Below are 22,575 nucleotides of genomic sequence, written 5' to 3'. Positions count from 1 at the left end.
AGCCACCGAGGCGCCCCTCACAGTCCTGCTTTACAACCTGAGTTACAGCTTTATTCCTTAGACACTTGCTCAGAGAATTGGGGGCTTTTATGTAATATAATTTTTGCTAAGCTTGATTGTCTAATTTTCCTGCACCCACAAGTTTGGAAATCAGCTTCTTGGGTTAGGGTTGGGAATGAATTTGGAAAGTGAAAAGGAGAAGGGAGAAATGGCTGGTACTAAGGAAGGGCAGCCCAGTCAGGACGGAAGTCTTTCCTGGGCCGTCCCCACATCTAGTCTAACTGTGGTGGCCACTTGGGATGCGTCCCTTTCTCGTTACCATGCCATGCATTTCCTTCTGCTTATTTACCACTTGTGATCCAACCAGAGCTACACATTGTCCTTTATAAACATTATTTTTTGAGATATAATCAATATATATACATATAGGCTACACATATTTCAAGTATGCAGTTTGATAAATCTTGACATATATATCCCCCAGCGAAGCCATCACCACAGTCAGGGTAGGAAACATACTTATCACCCCCCCCCCCCCGCCCCGAGAATTTCCTCATGATGCTCTTTTTCTTTCCAATTCCATAGTTTGGATGAGGCTTCAGTCTTTATAACTGAATATGCAAAGCATTGTGGGAAACCTGCAGCACCAGATTCCCTGTGGAATCCTGAAGGTAAAGCCGGCCCACTGTGACTTGGGTTCTAACCTGACACCATTTATATTTAGGGTCTTGACCTTGAACCAACTTGTTCTGGTGTTGTGGAGATAAATGTATTTTTATGTGTAAGTGTGTATATTTTAGTATTTTGCTTTCTGTATAAGGGGGTCATAGACAAGAAATCAAGAGGCCATGACTCTACTCTCTGGGCAGTGTGGCCTCGGACCAGTCGCTGAGCCTATGCAGGGTCTAGTTTTTGGATCTGGACCACATGGTCTCTTGGGTGCTTTCCAGCATTACAATTCCTCATAAAGTCTTATTTTTCATATTGAAGCAAATGAAAAGCTAAATTTCAAAAAGCATTGGTTAATGTTGTGCTTGGGCATTAATTGCTTTTAATTCTTCTCCTTTTTAATTACCAAAAACATATGTTCACTATAGAAAAAAAATTTTTTTGAGGGACACCTGGGTGGCTCAGACGGTGAAGCATCTGCCTTCAGCTTAGGTGTGATCCCAGGGTCCTGGGATCAAGTCCTGCCTCGGGCTTCTTTCTTAGTGGGGAGTCTGCTTCTCCCTCTGCCTGCCATTCCCACTGCTTGTGCTCTCTTTCTCTGACAAATAAGTAAAGTCTTTTTAAAAAAAAGAAAAAATTTTTGTAAGAGCCAAAAACAAAACAATCCCTCATCTCTTGAAATCTCTCACTGTTAATAGGATTTTAGTATACATCCTTCCAAATGTTTTCATGTGTAAAATATGCATATAAATTATTCTTACTCCTATCCTTAACTTAAATATAAGGTAAAATTTTTTACTTCTATTTTTTTTTAAGATTATATTTTTGAGGGGGTGCACCTGGGTGGCACAGTCACTTAGGCATCTGCCTTCGGCTCAGGTCATGATCCCAGGGTCCTGGGATCGAGCCCCGCATCGGGCTCCCTGCTCAGTGAGGAGTCTGCTTCTCCCTCTCCCTCTGCTCCTCCCCTTGCTTGTGCTCTCTCGTTGTGTCTCTCTCTGACAAATAAATAAATAAAATCTTTATTTTAAAAAAAATCTTATTTTTTAAAAAATTTTATTTATTTGTCAGAGAGAGCAAGAGAGCATTTCTGTATAGAAATAATGTTTTTCTCAACGGGAATGCTCCACTAACTGAGCCAGCCAGGCACCCCTAAAATTTTTTACTTTGATCATGTTTTGGTAGTTTAGTAAACCTAATTAAATTATTGTGGGTTTTTTTCCTCCTCCTTTGGTCCGGATCAAGCATGTTAAAATAAGCCTACATTTTGTTAACTTTCATTAATAACTTCCCTTGTTCACTTCCAGTCTGTTGTGTTCAATGGCATAAGATTACTTTTTTTAAAAGGGAGATTATTGACTCAGGAGACAAATTTGTGGCCCTTAAAATGTATCTGTTTTTCTCTAGTCCTATCTGTTTAAATGCCAAATAATTTTATATGTGGATGTTTAGCAATACAGTTAAGTCTTCAATTTTATAGTTTATCATACCGTTTTCTATTGAAAAAACTAAATGACACTAATAAAAATGCTTCTGTGTTTCTTCCCATTTAGATGTTTCTTAGTGGATCATAGTGGATCATCCAACCTTTTTTAAGAACAAAGGGAAGCTTGGAGTCTACTATTAACTAATCATATTTATTACAGTTTTAAAATTGTACAACTGATATATTATAACTTGTCAAATGTTAACCAGCAAATAACAACTAAGGTGCTTCATAGCAGTATGATTATCCCATAAAGAACTCATGTCTTGAATTAATAAACCTTTTCTTTACCAGTCACTGTATAACTTGTGGAGACTATTGATCTTTTGCACCCCATATGAAGGAAACTAAATGCAAAAATACTTTGCTCCTGGGGCGCCTGGGTGGCTCAGTCGTTAAGCGTCTGCCTTCAGCTCAGGTCATGATCCCAGGGTCCTGGGATCGAGCCCCGCATCGGGCTCCCTGCTCAGCTGGAAGCCTGCTTCTCCTTCTCCCACTCCCCCTGCTTGTGTTCCCTCTTTCACTGTGTCTCTCTCTGTCAAATAAATAAATAAAATCTTAAAAAAAAAAAAATACTTTGCTCCCTCCACAAGATAAACAACTACTTATATCCTGTATCTTCATATACAAATAAGAATAGTGTCAATATTTTTAATGTAATTCTAGTAAATATGTATCTAAGTTTTGCAGCAGACCATATCAACGGCCAGCCTGAAAAATAGAAACCACTCTAGCTATTTCAGGCAGAAAAGGATTGGATGCCAGGAATTGGCTGCAAAGGTGTTAAAAGGACTGAAAAGCAACGGGGAGATGGGTGGGGAGGGGTTGGGCTAGAGAGGCAGAGGGGAAGGGGCTGTTAGCTGAGATCTGGAGGCTGCCGCCCCTGGGTTGGCCCCCCTCCCCCGCTTTGCAACACCGAGCTGGGGGAGCCACTGCCAGGCCACCACCAGAAGAGAAAAGAAGCAGGTCTTTGCTTTTTCCAACCTTCTAATTCTTGTGCCAATGCCAGGAATGACAGAACCAAACCAGAATCCGTTCGGCTGCGGGTCGCAGGCCGTCAGCGGCAGCAGTACCCAGGCTGGCCTGGGGCGGAGGGGGGCAGTGTGGAGCTGAAAGCCCGCTGCCGCCTCCTTGCGCAGAAACCACCGCACCTCTTACTCTTGTCTTTGTAGTTTTTCTAGACAGGTGTATAACTTGAATAAATTGAATTTTATAAATGAGAATGAGCTTCCCTTTGTTTTTCCCATTGAGAAAAACATTATTTCTATACAGAAAACTCAGTGTAGCATTGTGATTAAGAACTTGGGTTTGGGGGTAAAACTAGTCTGGATTTGAATCCTGACTCTGTCCCATACTAGCTGCCTGACGATCCTGGACAAGCTCTGTAACTTCTCAAAGCCTTAGTTCCTGCATTTGTAAAACCTCCTAAGGAGATTTAAATGATCCTTCACTTGCTTTGTTCTGGACATTCAGACTACACCAATATTTTTCACGAAGCTTTTTCCTTATTTGGGATTATTTCCTTAAAATGGATTCCCAGGAACAGATTGACCAGATGAAAGGGAATGAAGATCTTAAAAGCCCTAGATGCACCTTGCCAGACTCCCTATGTTTCGAAAGATCTTCACAAATGCCCGTTCCCACCAGGTAAAGACATGTCTGCTTTACCTCTTCTCCCTAACATGGACCAGTCTGACTTTTAAAAACTTTTTGCTAGTATGATAGGTGAAAATGGTATCTCACTATTTACGTCTGTGTTTCTTTGATATTTATGTGATGGAACCTTATGAAAACTATCTGACTGCTTTTGAAAGCAGAGCCTGGAATTGTCTTCTTGGGCATAAATGTGCAAGGAATGGAAGGGGTCAAGTGGTGGCACCAGAAGGTAACAAATGGGAAATGACTCAGCACGCCTGATGGACTCAAGCTAAGGGGCATGATTCTTTCCCACTCTTAACACTGGTTTCAGTGTTTCCAATAAAGTTCTGATCAGCAAAGGGTGAGCTTTAGGTACGCCACAGAAGTAATTTTTTAAAATATAAATATATTTATTTTAAAGATTTTATTTCTTTATTTGAGAGAATGAGATAGAGAGCATGAGAGTGGGGAGGGTCAGAGGGAGAAGCAGACTCCCCGCTGAGCAGGGAGCCTGATGTGGGACTTGATCCCAGGACTCCAGGATCATGACCTGAGCCGAAGGCAGCCGCTTAACCAACTGAGCCACCCAGGTGCCCCTGAAATATAAATATATTTAACTTTTATTTTCAGTTCATTTGAAGTTCAAAAATACAGTTAGGTAGGATCCTTGTTGTTCTATTTATTATATTTTTATTAGCCTTGATTATTTTCTACTCTTGTCCCCATACAGCCATTCTCCATACTGTTTATCCTTAAAACAAGCCAGATCTTGTCTGTGCCCGCATCACGCTTTCACGGGCTCCTCATTTCACTTAGTACAAGACCCAAGTTGCCAACTGAGGCACACAGGCACCTTTGTTCAAATTAGAAACAGACTCCACTTTAGGAAGATGAGTTATAAAAAGGCTTTCCTCCTAGGGGCGCCTGGGTGGCTCAGTCGTAAAGCGTCTGCCTTTGGCTCAGGTCATGATCCCAGGGTCCTGGGATCAAGCCCCGTATCGGGCTCCCTGCTCTGCAGGAAGCCTGCTTCTCCCTCTCCCACTCCCCCTGCTTGTGTTCCCTCTCTCACTGTGTTTCTCTCTGTCAAATAAATAAATAAAATCTTTAAAAAAAAAAAAAAAAGGCTTTGCTCAGGGGTGCCTGGGTAGCTCAGTCGGTTAAGCATCTAACTCTTGATATCGGCTTGGGTCTTGATCTCAGGGTTGTGAGTTCAAGCCCTGTACTGGGCTCCACACAGGGTGTGGAGCCTACATTAAAAATAAATAAATAAATAAAAGGCTCTCCTCTTGGTAGATCTAGTGCAAAAAGGCATTCCCTGGAAACTGTCACATTTGTATAATGCACTGGATTAAAAACTGGATTTCAGGGGCACCTGGGTGGCTCAGTTGGTTCAGCATCTGACTTAAGCTCAGGTTATGATCTCAGGGTCCTGGGATTGAGCCCAGCATGGGGCTCCTCACTCAGCGGGGAGTCTACTTGTCCCTCTCCCTCAGCCACTCTCCCCACTGGTATGTGCAAACGCTCTTTCTCTTTCTCTCTCAAATAAATAAAATCTTAAAAAAAAAAAAAAGAAAGAAAGCTGGGTTTCAGTTACAGCTCAGTGCTCCCTGCCATTCATACTGTGGCTTAGAAGGTCCTGCATGATTCAGTCCCACCTACCTTTCTAGCCTGGATGTCTACCACTTTCTCCTTTGACCCGCCTTCCCCACCAGCCCAACCAAAGTTGCCTTCCCCCCACCACCCTAGTCACTTCCTATGGCGTTAACATATTTACTTTTTTTTTTTTTTTTAGATTTTATTTATTTTATTTGACAGAGAGAATGAGAGAGAGAGCACATGAGAGGGGGGAGGGTCAGAGGGAGAAGCAGACTCCCTGCCGAGCAGGGAGCCCGATGCGGGACTCGATCCAGGGATTCCAGGATCATGACCTGAGCCAAAGACAGTTGCTTAACCAACTGAGCCATCCAGGCGCCCCATATTTACTTCTTAAAGCAATCCAAAGTTATCATGGTTGACGGGTTTATTGATTGTCTCACTACTCATCATGTCGTCCCCAAACTCTAAAATAGAGTCTCATATAATAGACTTAATAAATATGTATAAAATAAATTAGCTACCCATTTTCAGGGTAAAATTTCTTCCTTGAATGTATTTTACCCTGAAAATGGGTAGCTAATTTATTAACATGAACATGTGATAGCACCTTGTTATACAGAAAGGGGGAAGTTAGCAACAACTGAATGAGTAAATGTCCTACTATATTCTCATGACTCACACCCAGACTTTCATTCTTCTCTTGCTTTGAACGAGGTGGCTAAGTTTTCATTGCTTTGACTACTTGGAGTAGAGAATTTTGTTAGTGGAATGCTCTCCCTCCCCTCCCTTCTGGATAGAAATGCTGGCCTGGAAAAAGGTAGGATAATCAGTCTTCTTTCTTTTTTTTTTTTTTTTTTTTAAGATTTTATTTATTTATTTGACAGAGAGTTAGCGAGAGCAGGAACACAAGCGGGGGCAGAGGGAGAGGGAGAAGCAGGCTCCCCACGGAGCAGGGAGCCTGATGCGGGGCTCGATCCCAGGACCCTGGGACCATGACCTGAGCCGAAGGCAGACGCTTAATGACTGAGCCACCCAGGCGCCCCAATCAGTCTTCTTTCTAATGTGTCTTCTGGGGCCCAGAGATTTGGAACCTGTTTGCAGTTTTTATGTTAACACATTGGATCCCTCGAAATGAGTCTAAATGTTAACTCAAAACAGCTAAGTCTTACCAGAAACGCTACAAACCATTAGAGAAAGACAAAGTGGTGGTGGTGTTGTCTGGCGTTCTTTACATGTTTGAAAACACCCAGAAAACAAGAGCATGTGCTTCTAGACCCAACAAAAGCTGAATATTTTCTAAAGGGAAAACAGAAATTTCTAGAGCAATCCTCTCCTTCCAGTGTTCGTAGGACTCAAGAATGTGACCTCGAAACTGACTTTCCCTGGATAACTACTCTTACTGTTTTTTTTAAAAAAAGCTTTATTGAGATCTAGTTCAGGTACCGTACAACTCACCCATTTAAAGCGTACAACTCGGGTGTTTCACGGATGTAACCATCATCACAGTCAATCTTAGAATATTTACATCACCTCTAAAAGAAACTCTATATCCTTTAGCTGCTAGCCCTGTACTTCCCCCCGCCAACCCCCTTCTCCAAAGCAACCATCATCTCTATGGATTTACCTATTCTGGACATTTCCTATAAATAGGGTCCTACAATATGTGTCTTTTTGTGCCTGGCTTCTTTCACTTCACATGCTGCTTCCAAAGTTCATCATGGAGTATGTGTCACTGCTTCATTCCTTTTTATGGTAGAATAACGTTCTCTATTATGGACGGACCATATTTTGTCCATTAACGGACATCTGGGTTGTTTCTATTATGAAAAAAATCACTATATCCAATAGCTTTTGAAACATCTTGGTACTTTTAGATTTTTTCAACTTTTTTCCCAATATGTATACCCAGACTTATCCAAGATACCAGATAAGACTCCATGATCATGAGGCATCTGGGTGGCTCAGTCGGTTAAGCGTCTGCCTTCGGCTCGGGTCATGATCCCGGGGTCCTGGGATAGAGCCCCGCATCGGGCTCCCTGCTCAGTGGGGAGCCTGCTTCTCCCTCTCCCACTCCCCCTGCTTGTGCTTTCTCTCTCTCTCTCTGTCAAATAAATAAACTCTTAAAAAAAATAATATTTATTTTAGAGAGAGAGTATCTTAAGCAGACTCCATGCCCAGCACAGACGCAATGTGGAGCTCGATCTTATGACCCTGAGATCATGATCTGAGCCGAAATCAAGAGTTGGACACCCAACCGACCGAGCCACCTAGACGCCCCCCTAAGATTTTTTTTTTTAAAGATTTTATTTATTTTTAGAGAGAGAAAGAGAGCATGAGCAGGGGAAGGAGCAGAGGACGAGGGGGACAGAGAATTTCAAGCAGACTCAAGCTCAGCTTGGAGCCAGACACAGGGCTCCATCTCATTGACCCTGAGATCATGATCTGAGCTGAAATTAAGAGTTGGATGCTTAACCAACTGAGCCACCCTGGCACCCCTCAAAACCAAGATTATTACCAACTCATCTTTTTCTAATGTTCTTTTTATAGACTTGATTTTTTTTTAAGTCTTAGGAAGATATATTATTCATAATCCATACTATATTTCATACCTCAAAATGTAATTTGGAGTTTGGGTCTCAAAGCAAATGGCCAAAAAAGAATTCTTGAGACATTTTCCATGCCAAATAGGTGAATTTATTAAAGCACGGGGACAGGACCTGTGGGCAGAAAAAGCTACATTATAAGTATAGAGTGACTGATTATATAGGTTTTTTTTATCCTATGGAGGAGGAAGGTGACATTAGGGCTCCAGGAAATTGAATCTATAGGTTGCTGGAGATCTGACTATTCTCAAGATTGTGCTTTTCTGGTAAATCATTAAGACAGTTGCAAACTGATGGAGTCTTATGTCCTTCGTGACTGTGATCTTTATCAGTTAACCATTTGCTTTTTCCTTCCTTAGTTCTTGGGCAGTCGTGAGTACCTGAGAAATGCCACATATATCCCACTTCCACCTTGGGGTGGGGGAGTATGCAGAGTGTCAGGTCACCTTTTGCTCTCAGCTTGCCTTTTTTGTTATGTCATCAAAAAGAAGTAGTAGTAATTTACAAAATTTCCTCTCCTCTTTCCCACTCCATAATGTCACATGTGCTGTAGTTGCTGTTTTTGGTCATAGAAGCCAAATGTGTAAGAATGTGTAGGAAAACTTTTGTCATCAAATGATATGAATGCATTTGCTCATGCTTCTCTTGCTCTCTTTTAATTTTTTTAAAAGATTTGATTGATTGATTGATTGATTAATAAAAGAGGGGTGGGAGCAGACAAGCAGACTTCATGCTGAGAGCAGAGCCCAGTACAGGGCTTGATCTCACGACCTGAGCCAAAACCAAGCGTTGGATGCTTAATCAGCTGAGCCACCCAGGCATCCCTCTCACCCTCTTTTTAAAAAAGATTCTTGGGGCACCTGGCTGGCTCAGTCAGAAGGTCAAGCAACTGTTGAGTTCAGGGTCATGAGTTCAAGCCCCACACTGGGTATAGAGATTACTTAAATTAAAAACATTAAAAAAAAATAAAAATCAAGGGGTGCCTGGGTTGCTCAATTAGTTAAGCATCCAACTCCTGATTTTGGCTCAGGTCGTGATCTTGAGGTTGTGAGATAGAGCCCGGCATCTGGCTCCTTGCTCAGCGGGGAGTCTGCTTGAGATTCTTTCTCCCTCTGCTCCTCCCCTTGCTCACGGGCTCTCACTCTCAAATAAATAAATAAATAAATATTTTTAAAAATAAAAAATTTATAAGTTTGCCATGTGGAAGTAAGAATTCTGCATAGTCATGGATTAACGGGTCACCTTTTCTAAGGAAGTTACATGCTTTGGGTTCATCTGGATTGCTGGTGGGACTTTTCTAGATTTTCATTTTTACTTCTGGGCTTAGAGGTGGAAAAGAGACTGACAGTGAGGATGGAAAGAAAAGGTAAGTGGTGAGGGTCATAAGGTAGATGAAGAGATCTTCAATGTGAAGGAAGAAAGGCTCAGAAGGATGAGAGTCAGAAACCAAGCCATACTCTTAGCCACGTTTTCTGTTGGCCTCCTATGTTAGGTCTCTTGAAAGGCAGTTGTCGAAAATTCAGTTTCTCCCGTTTGCCCTGAATGTCTCTTACTTTCCAGGGCTACCATAACAAATTACCATGAGGGGCGCCTGGGTGGCTCAGTTGTTAAGCGTCTGCCTTCGGCTCAGGTCATGATCCCAAGGTCCTGGAATCGAACCCCGCATCGGGCTCTCTGCTCAGTGGAAAGCCTGCTTCTCCCTCTCTCACTCCCCCTGCTTGTGTTCCCTCTCTCGCTGTGTCTCTGTCAAATAAATAAATAAAATCTTAAAAAAAAAAAAAAAATTTACCATGAATTGAGAGCCTTAAAGCAGTGGGAATTTGGGGTGCCCTGCTGGCTCAGTCCGTAGAGGGTGCAACTCTTGATCTCGGGGGTTGTGAGTTCGAGCTCCACGTTGGGCATTGAGCCTACTTAAACAAACAAACAAAACAGGGATTTATTCTCTCACAGTTCTGGGGGCCAGAAGTCCAAAATCAAGGCGTTGGCAGGGCCATGATCCCTCCAAAGGCTCTAAGGGAAAATCTGGCCTCCGGTGGCTCCAGGTGTCCTTGGCTTGTGTCCTCTTTATTCCAGTCTCTGCCTCCGTCATCACATGGCTTTCTTTGTGTGTCTCTGAATGTCCTTTTCTGTCTCTTATAAGGACACTTGTCATTGGATCTCATCTTAATCTTTACCCAGTTTCCAAATAGGGTCACATTCCACATGGTCATGAATCTTGGAGTGGACATTGTTCAACCCACTACAAGCTCCTCAAAGTCTACTTCCATCTTTGTGATGAGGGAGTAGAAGACTAGCTGAGGACAAAGCACAAGCTGACACCCTGCAACCCCCATCCCCACAATCCCAGGTAGGACATGTGTGATATTCTTCCAGGAAACTCCCAGCTATCTTAATGTCTTGCTGGAGGGAAAACCAACCTTAACTTGACAATGGCAAGGCCTCCAGTATCCTGTGAGTCTTTAACATATGAAAGTTCTTTTGAAAACCTCCCTTTTCCTTACCTCCCCCAACTCCCAAGTACATGATCAGTCACCCCTCACAATCCCAGGGCAGCAGCTCTTTCTGCCCAGGGGTTCTGTCCCCCGGCTTTAATAAAACCACCATTTTGCACCAAAGACGTCTCAAGAATTCTTTCTTGGCCGTCGGCTCCGGACCCCACCGCACCACACCTCACCTAGATTCCAAAACCACATCACTTATAACTTGCGGCCCATTGACAGATACTTGGGACAGGCAGAGTGACCATCCTCCAGGAATTCAACTGCCTCGATGTTAATACTTTGCTAAGCGCAAAAAGGATGTATGGCATTAGCCAGACCTCCAGGATCCTGCAAGTCTTTAACATATAAAAATCCCTTCGGAAACTCCCTTTGTCCTGACCCCCAAGATATACGTTGACAATCATCCCCCAAGCATATGGCCACCGATATATATCTGAAGGGTCTCCTGACTAAGGTTTTAATAGACAGTAGTAAATGACTCCTCAAGGTCCTGGAAACCTTGCTTCCAAATTCCTTAGAGACTTGAGCTCTCCCTAAGCCCCACTAATTAAAAAAGTATATTATCAGTCACCCCTCCCAACCCCAGGGCAGCTCTTCTGCCCACGGGTCCTGTCCCCGTGCTGCTTTTTTGCACCGAAGACATCTCAGGAATTCTTTCTTGACCATTCACTCTCGAACCTCAACATTTCACATTAGGAATCATCATTCTGCTTTCTGTCTCAGTGAATTTGACTACACAACGGACTTCTCATGTGTGAAATCATGCAGTACCTATCCTTTTGTGACTGGCTTATTTCCCTCAGCACAACGTCCTCCAGGTTCATCCATGTTGTAACAGGTGTCTCCTTCCTTTTTAGGGCTGAACAATATAGGAACTGATGGGAAATGTTGGGGTTCAGAGCCAACGGCCAAGAAAGAATTCTTGAGCTGTTTTCTTTTTTCTTTTTTTTTTTTAAAGATTTATTTATTTATTTATTTGAGAGAGAGAGAATGAGAGAGAGCAAGCACATGAGAGGGAGGAGGGTCAGAGGGAGAAGCAGACTCCCTGCCGAGCAGGGAGCCCGATGCGGGACTTGATCCCGGGACTCCAGGATCATGACCTGAGCCGAAGGCAGTCGCTTAACCAACTGAGCCACCCAGGCGCCCCATATTCTTTTTTTTAAAGATTTATTTATTTATTTATTTGAGACAGTATGGGTGCACCCATGCACGCGCACACACGCACACACACACACACGAGGTGGCGGGAGCAGAGGGAGAGGAAGAGAAGCAGACTCACTGCAGAGCAGGGAGACCGACACTGGACTCCTGGGATCATGACCTGACCTGAAGGCACACGCTTAATCCACTGAGCCACCTGGACACCCCAGGAACCATATTCTTTTGAAAGGTGATCATAACCTCCTTTCTTTGGATTTTTATGATTATATCTTTACTTGTTTTCATCCCTGATTCTAATTAATAAACCATGCATGTTTCCTCCTTGATGATTACAGATTTCAGTGTTTCAGGTTTTTATTTTTTTATTTTTTAAATAATTATGTTTTTTTTTTTAATTTATTTGTGAAGAGAGACACAGCGAGAGAGGGAACACAAGCAGGGGGAGTGAGAGAGGGAGAAGCAGGCTTCCCGCTGAGCAGGGAGCCCGATGCGGGGCTCGATCCCAGGACCCCGGGATCATGACCTGAGCCGAAGGCAGACGCTTAACGACTGAGCCACCCAGGTGCCCCGTTTCAGGTTTTTAAAACAGAACCTAGCCCTCTGCTCTGGGTCCTGTCATTTTTGCCCTGTGAACCAATGTCATGTGCATTTTAATTACCCCACTACCGAATCTATAGGAAAGCTAAGGAATCAACAGGTTTCAAAAGTGGGTGAGAGACGGGGCGCCTGGGTGGCTCAGTTGTTAAGCATCTGCCTTCGGCTCAGGTCATGTTCCCAGGGTCCTGGGATGGAGCCCCGCATCGGGCTCCTTGCTCTGCGGGGAGCCTGCTTTTCCCTCTCCCACTCCCCCTGCTTGTGTTCCCTCTCTTGCTGTGTCTCTTGCTGTCAAATAAATAAATAAAATCTTAAAAAAAAAAAAAAGTGGGTAAGAGTAACCAGAAGGACAATTCTCAAAGAACAATCTTTTTTATTTCTCTATCCCCTTCCTATCTTTGCAGCTGGCTCCCAGGCAAACCCCCCAGGACGTGGCCAACGGTCTAGATTTAACTCCAAGAACTCAGTGACCTCCTGCAGGCAGTCCTCTGAAGGTCAGCAAGATTTTGTGTTTTGTTTCCTTTTATTTTAGCGCACTTACCCATTGTTTTGTAAATACCTCACATTCCAGGCGATTGAAGACTTCTTGAATCAACAACTCAACCTCTTTATAGACAAGACCCATTGACCATCTGAATTCCTAGCTGAATTAAAAAAAAAAAAAATGGCGGTGTGAAAACAGGGAGAAATGTAATGCCACATCCCTATCAGATATTCTCGGAGGGATAAAACTTAATTCATTTTTCATCATGGCTATTTCCCTGCAATCCTTATAGACAAATGTAGCCTCTCAATCAGCATGGCAAAGGACCTATTTCCTTTAATCCATCAGCTGTGAAACAGGTTTTTATGGTAGGCAACTTAAGTCATTTATTTTCATAGTTTACACATTACACAATGACTTAGGACTAGGTGCCAAGAACTATGGAAGAGCCAGATCAAATCCAACAACCCTTCAAGTACTAATCCCTAATATTAGCCCTTAAATGCCCTTATAAAAGCCTACCCAGCTGCATTATCCTTTTCCTGAAAGCTTTCTATGTGTGGAGTCCAGCAGGAACCTTCTAAGGTGGCGATGCCAGGACTTTCTAGAACCATGGGAAAGTGAAGGAAAGACGGTGGAGACAGGACTACTTATCTCTCACTGCTTTCCCCAGGTCACAACCTAGTGATGCAGAAAAGTCAACCTGTTTTTCAAAAGGCAAGTGTTCACCTTCACCACATAGATTGGAAAGAGAAAGCCTGAGTTTTTGATGAGGCTTGGTCACATGTCAGTGTTAGATGCTAAGCTCTCAAATCCCAAGAGAAGCCACACAAACACCACAGCCTGGCCAGTGGTTCCATCTTGCCTGTTGTGCTCAGAGCCGACAACTGTAATTATTTCAAGATTGCACCTAAATCTTGTCCATCCTGTTCTTGAAGTACTAAGATTGGCTAGAGACAACAGGGAGGATGAGATTGGGGTTCATCTTGAGGAACACACATACACACTCTCTGTCTAACCCTGAGGATTAACTGCTCTCAAGAATTTGTCATCATTTGCTATTTACCTACAAGCTGAAGAGGTGTGTTTCTTTCACGTTGGCCGTAGGAATGCGTGATGTCATCTTTTCTCTCCCATGAGAGCACCCATAAAGTGGGTGAAGGTGGCCACTATTAGTCTTGTGATTCTTGCTCCCATTTGGATAAAATTAATGTCTTTGCCTTGCTTTTTCAGAACCTTGAAGTCTATACTGACTGGCTACAAGTCATAGAAAACCCAACTAGATGTGGCTGGAAGCAAAGAGGGCATTTATATCTTACATAATCAGAAGTCTAGATAGAGACCAAGTTCCCCCAACTTGCCAATGGTGTAATCAAGGGCTCAGATTCTTTCCATTTTTCCACTTGGCCATCCTCTACTGTGCTGGCTTGTCCTTAGTTTGTCTCTTCACAATGCAAAAGGGCTCAGCTGCTCCAAGCATTACATCCCTAGGCAAGAATTTTCAAAAGTCTTTTTTTCCCCCCAAATCCTTTTTTTTAATTGAGGTGAAATTCACACAACATAAAATTAACCTTCTTTAAAGGTGGCATTTGGTATATTCACAATGTTGTGCAACCACCACCTCTCTCTAGTCCCAAAATATGCTCATCTCCCCCAAAGGAGACCTCCATTCCCACTAAACAGTCACTCCCCATTCCTCCCTCCCTGATCCCTGGGCAACCAGGGATCTACCTTCTGTCTCTAAGGATGTGCGTATTCTAGATATTTCATAAAATTGGAATCATACAATATGAGGCCCTCTCTGTGGCTTTCTTCACTTGGTCTAATGTTCCCGTGGTTCATCCACAACGTGGCTTGTAACAGCATGTCATTCCTTTTTATGATATTCTATTGTATGGATCCACCACCCTTTGTTTATCCATCAAACTGTTGATGGACATTTGGGTTATTTCCACCTTTTGGCTATTGTGAATAACGTTGCCATGAACGTGCTTAGACATGTATTTGTTTGAGTAACTGATTTTCAATTTTGGGGGGCATATACCCAGCAATGGCATTGCTGGGAAATTTTCAGAGAAGTGTCCCTAGAAGGTTCCCCCTCACATCGTACTGGTCAGAACTGTGTCACTGCTCCGTACCTACAGCAATGTCTTGGCAAGGAGAATAAGACCACCATGACTGGCTTAACCTCACAAGATTCACACCCTTGAGCTGGCTTTCAACCCAGTGACCTCTGAAGGACACGGACACTGGGAGGAAGGCCATTTGCAGAAGGTGGTGACTGTGAGCACGGACACCATGACGCAGGTAGCAAGTTCTCTGCCAACCACTCCTCTCAATAATATTAGAGCAAATCTATATCCCGTTCAAGGGTGTGAACTTCTCTGTTCTAGCTGCCAAACAACCTTTCCTTCAGGGATTGTCTGTTCTATAAACAGTTGTCTTAATGAAGAAGTGTGGGAACTAGAGTCATAACAAACAGCCAGAGGATCAAGGGCATGTGAAGTAGAAGACCTTAAAAATACTAGAGGAAGGACCCTAGTGGATCCAGAGTGTGCCTTGCCTGTGGTACCCTTGGAGAGACCCTGGGGGTATGCTTCAAAGGAGAATGTGTTTCATTGATTTAATTGTCTTCTAGATTTTGGTTTGTGTACCCAGATTTGCCTTTGCCTCCACCACTGTGATATGGAAGTCGTCTATTCCTCTATTCCACAAATGTGTGTTGTGTACCTACTATGTGTCAGGCAGTATGCAAGACGCTGTGGAAATGAGAGCAAGCCAGAGACACACAGCTCCGGCCCTCACGGGGCTTCCAGTGTGGTGGACGAGACTGAAGCTAAACAAGTAATTGTGCAGGTAATTACTTAATTCACGTTATGATACATGCTATGAAGAAGAAAAACCCCAGGGTCCTATGAAAGTACAGAAGAGAGGAAGGATTCCGATCAGACCCTCCCTGACAATAGGCCTGTTAGGCTGCAAGTTCTCCCCTAATGTGGTGGCTTGGGGAAAGTGGTTACAGCAAGATGTCAGGGAGGTCCCTTAATAGGCCAGCAAGGCCAAGGGCAGACTCCAGGGACACTATCTGGAGCACAGTGGGCATCTATTTGTTTTCAGCTTAATGTTCATGAGAAAAGTCAAACTAAGTTTGAAGACGAACGATTGTTTTATACCCATAAATCCCAGAGCAGGGAAGTTTTAAAAACTGAATTGGAATCCCTTGTGTCACTCTTCTCTGTGTTCTGCTGGAAGAGAAGTCTGTGGCCCAAATACCATGTCTTGTCCGCATTCTGGCTACAGCTGATTAGAACAGCTATTGGTACCCATGCCCGGGGATCATCCATTGGCTGACCGGCAGCCCCTGAGGTGGCCTGGTATCTAAGTTTTGCTTAGAAAGGCACTCTATTCTGGCATATTTGTTTCCTAGGGCTGCTGTTACAAGTTACTACACACTGGGTGGCTTAAAACAACAGAAATTTATTCTTTCACAGTTTTGGAAGCCAGAAATCTGAAATTGAGGTTTTGGCAGGTCATACTCCTTCCAGAGATTCTAAGGAAAAATCCCTCTGTGCCTCTTCCAGCTTCCGGTGACTCCAGGCATTCTTTGGCTTGTGGTTGCCTCGCTCCACTCTCTGCCTCTGTCTTCATGTCACCTTCTCCTCTGTGTCTCTCCTCTTTGTGTGTCTACTATAAGGGCACTGTGATTGGATTTGGGACCCATCCAGGTAGTCCAGGATGATTTCATGTTGTTGACCTAAATTTAATTATATCTGCAAAGACCTTTTTCCGAAATAGGTCACATTCATAAATAAGGTGCCTGGGGTTAGGCTGGGGAACATATCTTTTTCGGGGTCACCATTCAACCTACTACAATTGGCTAATGACTATTATACCCAATGATATCCCCAGCTAGAGCCTTCAAACAAGCTCTCAAGGTCCACTTGCAGGAGAGCGTATGGTAATCAAGCTTCCAAGACTCCAGACACATCCAAAGGAGGTGCTGCATGTGCTAGTCTGCCTTTCCTTAAAGAAAATAAAATTAGGGGCGCCTGGGTGGCTCAGTCATTAAGCATCTGCCTTCGGCTCAGGTCATGATCCCGGGGTCCTGGGATCGAGCCCCGCATCGGGCTCCCTGCTTGGCGGGAAGCCTGCTTCTCCCTCTCCCTCTGCCTGCTGCCACCCCTGCTTGTGCTCTCTCTCTCTGTCAAACAAAAATAAAAATCTTTAAAATAAAAAATAAAGTGGCATTAAGTACATTCACCATGTTGTGCAGCCATTTCACCCTACCCAGTTCCAAGACGTTTTCATCACCCCCAACAGAAACTCCATACCCACTGAAAAGTCATTCCCCCTGCGCCCACCCCCAGCCCCTAGCGACCCCTCTAATCGGCTTTCTGTCTTTATGGATTGACCTGTTCTGGAGATTTCCTATAAATGGACCCAAACAATATGGAACCTTCTGTGTCTGGCGTCTTTTCATTCAGCATCGTGTCTTCAAGGTGCATCCACATTGTGCCATGGTCAGTGCTTCACTCCTTTTTATGGCTGAATTGTATTCCGTTGTACAGATGGACCACATCTGTTGATCCATTTATCATTGATGGGCATTTGGGTTGTTTTCACCTTTTGGCTGTTGTGAATAGTGTTGGTGTGAATATTGTGTTCAAGTTTTTGTTTGAACACCCGTTTTCAATTCTTTTGGATATGTTTGCAGGAGTGGCAATGCTGGGTCATATGGTACCTCTATGTTTTACCTGTTCAGGAATTCCCAAACTGTTTTCCACAGCGGCTGCACTGCTGTATATCTCACCAGCAACATAGCAGAGTTCTGATCCCTCCACTTGCTTGCCAACCTCCCCTCCACCCACCATGAAATGCTAATACCACACATACACCATGTATTTGTTTATGTACCATGACCCTATGGAGGGCAGGCTCTGTGTCTAATGGAAATATTTGCAGGGGGTCACAGACTCAGAAGCCTGCAGGAATTTATAAAAACACTGCTGGCTCACGAAAAGCACATTAGCCAGCCCTTTGGGCCAGTGGGCTGCCATGTTGCTGACCCTGATTGATTTTATTTTATTGAAATGTGTATACAGTGGATGTAACATAATTCAGGCAATGGATCCCCTTTCCTTTTAATGGGGATTCACTTTGTGACAGGTTTTCTGCCACGAAAAAACAATGCTCTAATAAATATCCTTGTCCTTGAGTATTAGTGTTTTTATTTCTTTGGGCCAGATTCCCAGGAGTGGGATCATTGGGTGAAAGGGTATGTTTAATTTTAATTTTAACAGACGTTGCCAGATAGCTTTCCCAAATGGCTGTAAGCACCACATGCGGGAGAGCGCCCTTTCCTCCACATTCCTGCCAGCATTTGACAAGATCTCTCTTCTCCATTTGTGTCAGTCTCATGTCTTATTGCTTCTTTAATTTGCATTTTTCTGACCACTGTTGAAATTGAGGGTGTTTTTGTACATTTGCTAGCCATTTCATTTTGCTCTTCTATGAACAGTCTATCTATAATCTAAATCTGTTTCTGTAGTGGTTGTTTGTCTTGTTCAGGTCAATTTGTAAAGCTCTTTATATAGCGTCCATTTGGCCATTGTTTTCTGGATAGGGCTGCCAAGGGTCGCATCGGAACTCAGGCCCTGACAGGCCATGTGACCTTGGCCAATTGTTTAACCTTGTTAGGCCTCAGTTTACTCATCAATAAAGTAGTGATCATCAGGGTGTCTGGGTGGCTCAGTCGGTTAAGCATCTGACTCTTGATTTCAGCTCAGGTCATGATCTCAGGGTCATGAGATCGAGCCCTGCATTGGCTCGGTGCTGGGCGTGGATTCAGCTTGGGATTCTCTCTCTCCCTCTCCCTCTGCCCCTGCCCCTCCCCAAAGGAAGAAAAAAGAGTGATCATCATTGTCTTCACCATTCCTGCTTCATAGCATGCTGTAGACACAAAACTGTTAATACACGTAGAGTCAATGGAATGGTGCTGGGCACATCATAAGCCAATTCCAGTAGCTGACAGTTATTTATATTACAAATATTTTTCCAGCTCCATCACTTGAACTTGCCGTATTTATGGTATCCTTTGTCACACAAAACATTTTAAAGTTTACATAGTGAAATATATCCATCTTTTCTTTCCTGGCTTCTGAGTTCCCTGGCTTGGTTAAGATCCCCGTATCTCTTCCGTGATGAACTTCCCTGCTCCCATAATCAGAGGCACATAACTAACCATTTCCTTGATTTATTTCCTCCTCTTCTCCCTCACCCAGTAGGATGAGACCTTTAGAACAGTTTCACTTCCTCATCTTTCCTTCCCCATGTGTGTTTCCTACTGAGACTCATGACACTCTTTATGCCCCACCTTGCTCTCTCAGTTTTGGCTGAGATAATCTAGTATATGTAAGAATTCCCTTGGAGGATCTTTGCTTGGTTTTAAGAGTCCTTCCCTGTTCCACAAATCCCAGTGTATTCTGCTCCATTTAGATTTAAAATGTCACATGTGGGGGCACATGGGTGGCTCAGTCGGTTAAGCGTCTGCCTTTGGCAGGTCATGATCTCAGGGTCCTGGGATCGAGCCCCGCATCAGGCTCCCTGCTCAGTGGGGGGCCTGCTCCTCTCTCTCCCTCTGCTGCTCCCCTGCCTGGGCTCTCTCGCTCTCTCTGTCAAATAAATAAAATCTTTAAAAAAAAAGTCACATGTGTACATTTAAAAAAAGATTTTATTTATTTATTTGACAGAGAGAGAAAGCACAAGCAGGGGGAGTGGCAGGCAGAGGGAGAAGGAGAAGCAGACTCCCTGCTGAGCAGGGAGCCCAATGAGGGATTCGATCCCAGGACCCTGAGATCATGACCTGAGCCGAAGGCAGACGTTTAACCAACTGAGCCACCCAGGCGCCCGAGTCCCTATTCACTTTTAACTCATGAGTTTCTTAATCTTGAAAATCATGTATTTCAGCTCTGGAAAGTTCATTATGTGCTGTATTTGGATTTGCTGAAGTGCTCTTGTTTATAATTGTTTTAAATTCAGAAGCATCTCTGTCCACTTCTGTCTCTGGGTGCTGGGGCCCCTTTAATGGGCTGTTATTCCTCAGGTCAGCTCGCTGGGGCTGAGGTTTCATCGTTGAGGCCTCCCTACATTGTGCAAGCTGACAAAGAGCCTCTGTTCCTCTGTATGAGTGATCTGCTTTTACTCACAACACTTCTGACAAATGTGTGGGTTTTTTTCTCCATACTAACCGATTCTCCAGCTCTCTGGGTGGGTGTCCTAGAATTCAGCTCCATTCTGACACTAAGTACCTGCAGTTAGCATTAGACCCCACAAGTTCAGGGCTCAGTCCTACATGACTGTCCTGACAGTTCGGATACCAGCTGCAAGTCCCACATTGCAACCTGTACTTCTGACCAATCAGCTCTGAATCAGTGGCTTCCATGGCCCCTTCTCATGTTGGGCAATCTGCAAGGGTCTAGAGCAGAGAAGCTTCTATTCCTGTGAAGTTGGGGTATACCAGTCTCCAGCATACGGATGCTTTATGACCCAGATGCTCTCTGGACCTCATTGTTTAGGGTTTTTTTTTTTTTTTTTTAAGATTTTATTTATTTATTTGAGAGAGAGAGAGAGCATGAAAGGGGGAAGGGTCAGAGGGAGAAGCAGACCCCCGCTGAGAGGGGATCCTGATGCGGTGCTGGATCCTGGGACTCTGGGATCATGACCTGAGCTGACAGCAGGCGCTTAACTGCTTAAGCTACTCAGCCACCCAGGTGCCCCTGTTTAGGGGTTTTTTTGGGGATTTCATCACAGAGACATGACTGACTACATCATTGGCCATTGGTGATTATCCTCCAGTCTCCCCAGAAGTTGGGGGAGACATGTTGGGGGAGGGAGCTAAAAGTTCCAACCCTCCAATCATGTCTTGGTCTTTTTGGCAATCAGCTCCCCATCCCAAAGAGCTGGAGGGGTCCTCAGCCACCAGTCAACCTCATTAGCATATAAAAGTTGCTCTTATCCCTGGAGACCACAAGAGCTTTAGGAGCTGTGTGCCAGGAATAGTCTCCCTGAGCTGCCCAGTGCCAGGGAATGCTCAGCCCATCTTCACTCTCTTCTTGGTCTTTTGGATTTCTCAGAGTCAATGTTAACCTCATTTAGAGTCAGAAGGCCCTGATTAAGCCTCTCTGTGCGTCAGTTTCCAATAAAAAGATGTGGGATCTGATTATAGGGATACCTGCTGGCTTAGTTGGTGGAGGGTGCAACTCTTGATCTTGGGGTTCAGGCCCCACGTTGGGTATAGAGATTACTTAAAAAATCGGGGCACTTGGGTGGCTCAGTCAGTTGAGCATCCGACTCTTGGTTTCACCCGGGTCGTGGTGTTGGGTCATGGTCTTGGGGTTGTGGGATTGAGCCCCGCATTGGGCTCTGAGCTCAACGGGGAGTCTGTTTGGGATTTTCTCTCCCTCTCCCTCTGCCCCTCTCACCACTCGCTCTCTCTCAAATAAACAAATAAATCTTTTTTTTTTTAAAGAATTTTTTATTTATTCATTTGAGACAGAGAGATACAGAGAGAGAGAGAGAGAGAGTAGGAGCAGTGGGGAGAGGCGGAGGGAGAGGGAGAAGCAGACTCCCCGCTGAGCAGGGAGCCCGATGCGCGGGGCTCGATCCCAGGACCCTGAGATCATGACCTGAGCTGAAGGCAGACGCCTAATGACTGAGCTACCCAGGCACCCCTATAAATTATATATATATATATATATTTTTTTTTAAGATAATTTATTTGTGAGAGTGAGAAAGTACATGAGAGGGGGGAGGGTCAGAGGGAGAAGCAGGCTCCTCGCTGAGCAGGGAGCCCGATGCGGGACTCGATCCCGGGACTCCGGGATCATGACCCGAGCCAAAGGCAGTCGCTTAACCAACTGAGCCACCCAGGCGCCCCTAAATTATATTTTTAATACAAAAAATCATCTGTAAGATTACGGATGTTAAAGTACATAAACCATATGAGTGTAGTCCAAATAGGTCATTTGAATTTTCAAAAAATAATGTATCATACAGATATATTAATACATATATTATACCCAAGCAGCTTCATGAGAGATTGTTCCTTAAAGATAATGATTTCTTCAGCTCTGGGAAGTCATGACCTGAGCTGACAGCAGGCGCTTAACCGCTTAAGCTACTGAGCCACCCAGGTGCCCCTGTTTAGGGGTTTTTATGGGGATTTCAGAAGTCAAGAAGACCCAGAAGGCTCATCGGAAGCCAAGGGAAACTTCCTCTTGGAGAACCCACAGACCTGGAGGCTCTTCCCAGAATCCACTGTTTTCTGCCTGCTTTACCTATCTATTGCTGCCTAACAAATTACCCCAAAACATAGCGGCTTAAAGCAACAGTAATTACTTATTATCTCTGACGGTTTCCACGAGCCAGGAATTCAGACAGATGCCCGCACCTGGGCCGCACACTTTATTTATTTTTTATTTTTTTATTTTTTTTAAAAGATTTTATTTATTTATTTGAGAGAGAGAGAATGAGAGAGAGCAAGCACATGAGAGGCGGGAGGGTCAGAGGAAGAAGCAGACTCCCTGCCGAGCAGGGAGCCTGATACGGGACTCGATCCAGGGACTCCAGGATCATGACCTGAGCCGAAGGCAGTCGCTTAACCAACTGAGCCACCCAGGCACCCATGGGCCGCACACTTTAAATGGGTGACTTTTCTATTATATGAATTACATCTCAGTAAACTGTTCTCAAAAGTATTAAGATTTCAAAAACAAAAAAGTATTAAGAATTTCAAGATTTTATTTATTTATTTATTTATTTATTTATTTATTTATTTATTTATTT

General features: G+C 44.0%; 2 protein-coding genes across 3 annotated transcripts in view; one reads left to right on the top strand and one right to left on the bottom strand.

Moving 5' to 3' along the window:
• The window catches only part of KNTC1 (kinetochore associated 1), a 70,513-nt gene extending 68,067 nt beyond the window's left edge, over positions 1 to 2,446 (top strand). Inside the window, exons 63-64 of the mRNA XM_035016919.1 lie at positions 586 to 671; positions 2,223 to 2,446. Coding sequence (XP_034872810.1) covers positions 586 to 671; positions 2,223 to 2,233 — 97 coding nt within the window. The 3' untranslated portion in view covers positions 2,234 to 2,446. The remainder of the gene's footprint in view (positions 1 to 585; positions 672 to 2,222) is intronic.
• HCAR2 (hydroxycarboxylic acid receptor 2) overlaps positions 1 to 22,575 on the bottom strand; it is a 37,838-nt gene that overhangs the window by 2,568 nt on the left and 12,695 nt on the right. The window contains exons 3-4 of one of the 2 annotated variants that reach the window (XM_035016917.1): positions 12,790 to 12,892; positions 9,782 to 9,902 (exon numbers count right to left, since the gene is read on the bottom strand). The exons of the other annotated variant lie outside the window; for it this stretch is intronic. The gene's annotated coding sequence lies outside the window, so the exon portion shown is untranslated. The remainder of the gene's footprint in view (positions 1 to 9,781; positions 9,903 to 12,789; positions 12,893 to 22,575) is intronic. 2 annotated transcript variants of the gene reach the window in all.

This window comes from Mirounga leonina, unplaced genomic scaffold, assembly GCF_011800145.1.
Source record: "Mirounga leonina isolate KUSES-001 unplaced genomic scaffold, KU_Mleo_1.0 Mir_171, whole genome shotgun sequence".
NCBI lineage: Eukaryota > Metazoa > Chordata > Mammalia > Carnivora > Phocidae > Mirounga > Mirounga leonina.
This window is presented reverse-complemented; position numbering and strand designations above follow the sequence as displayed.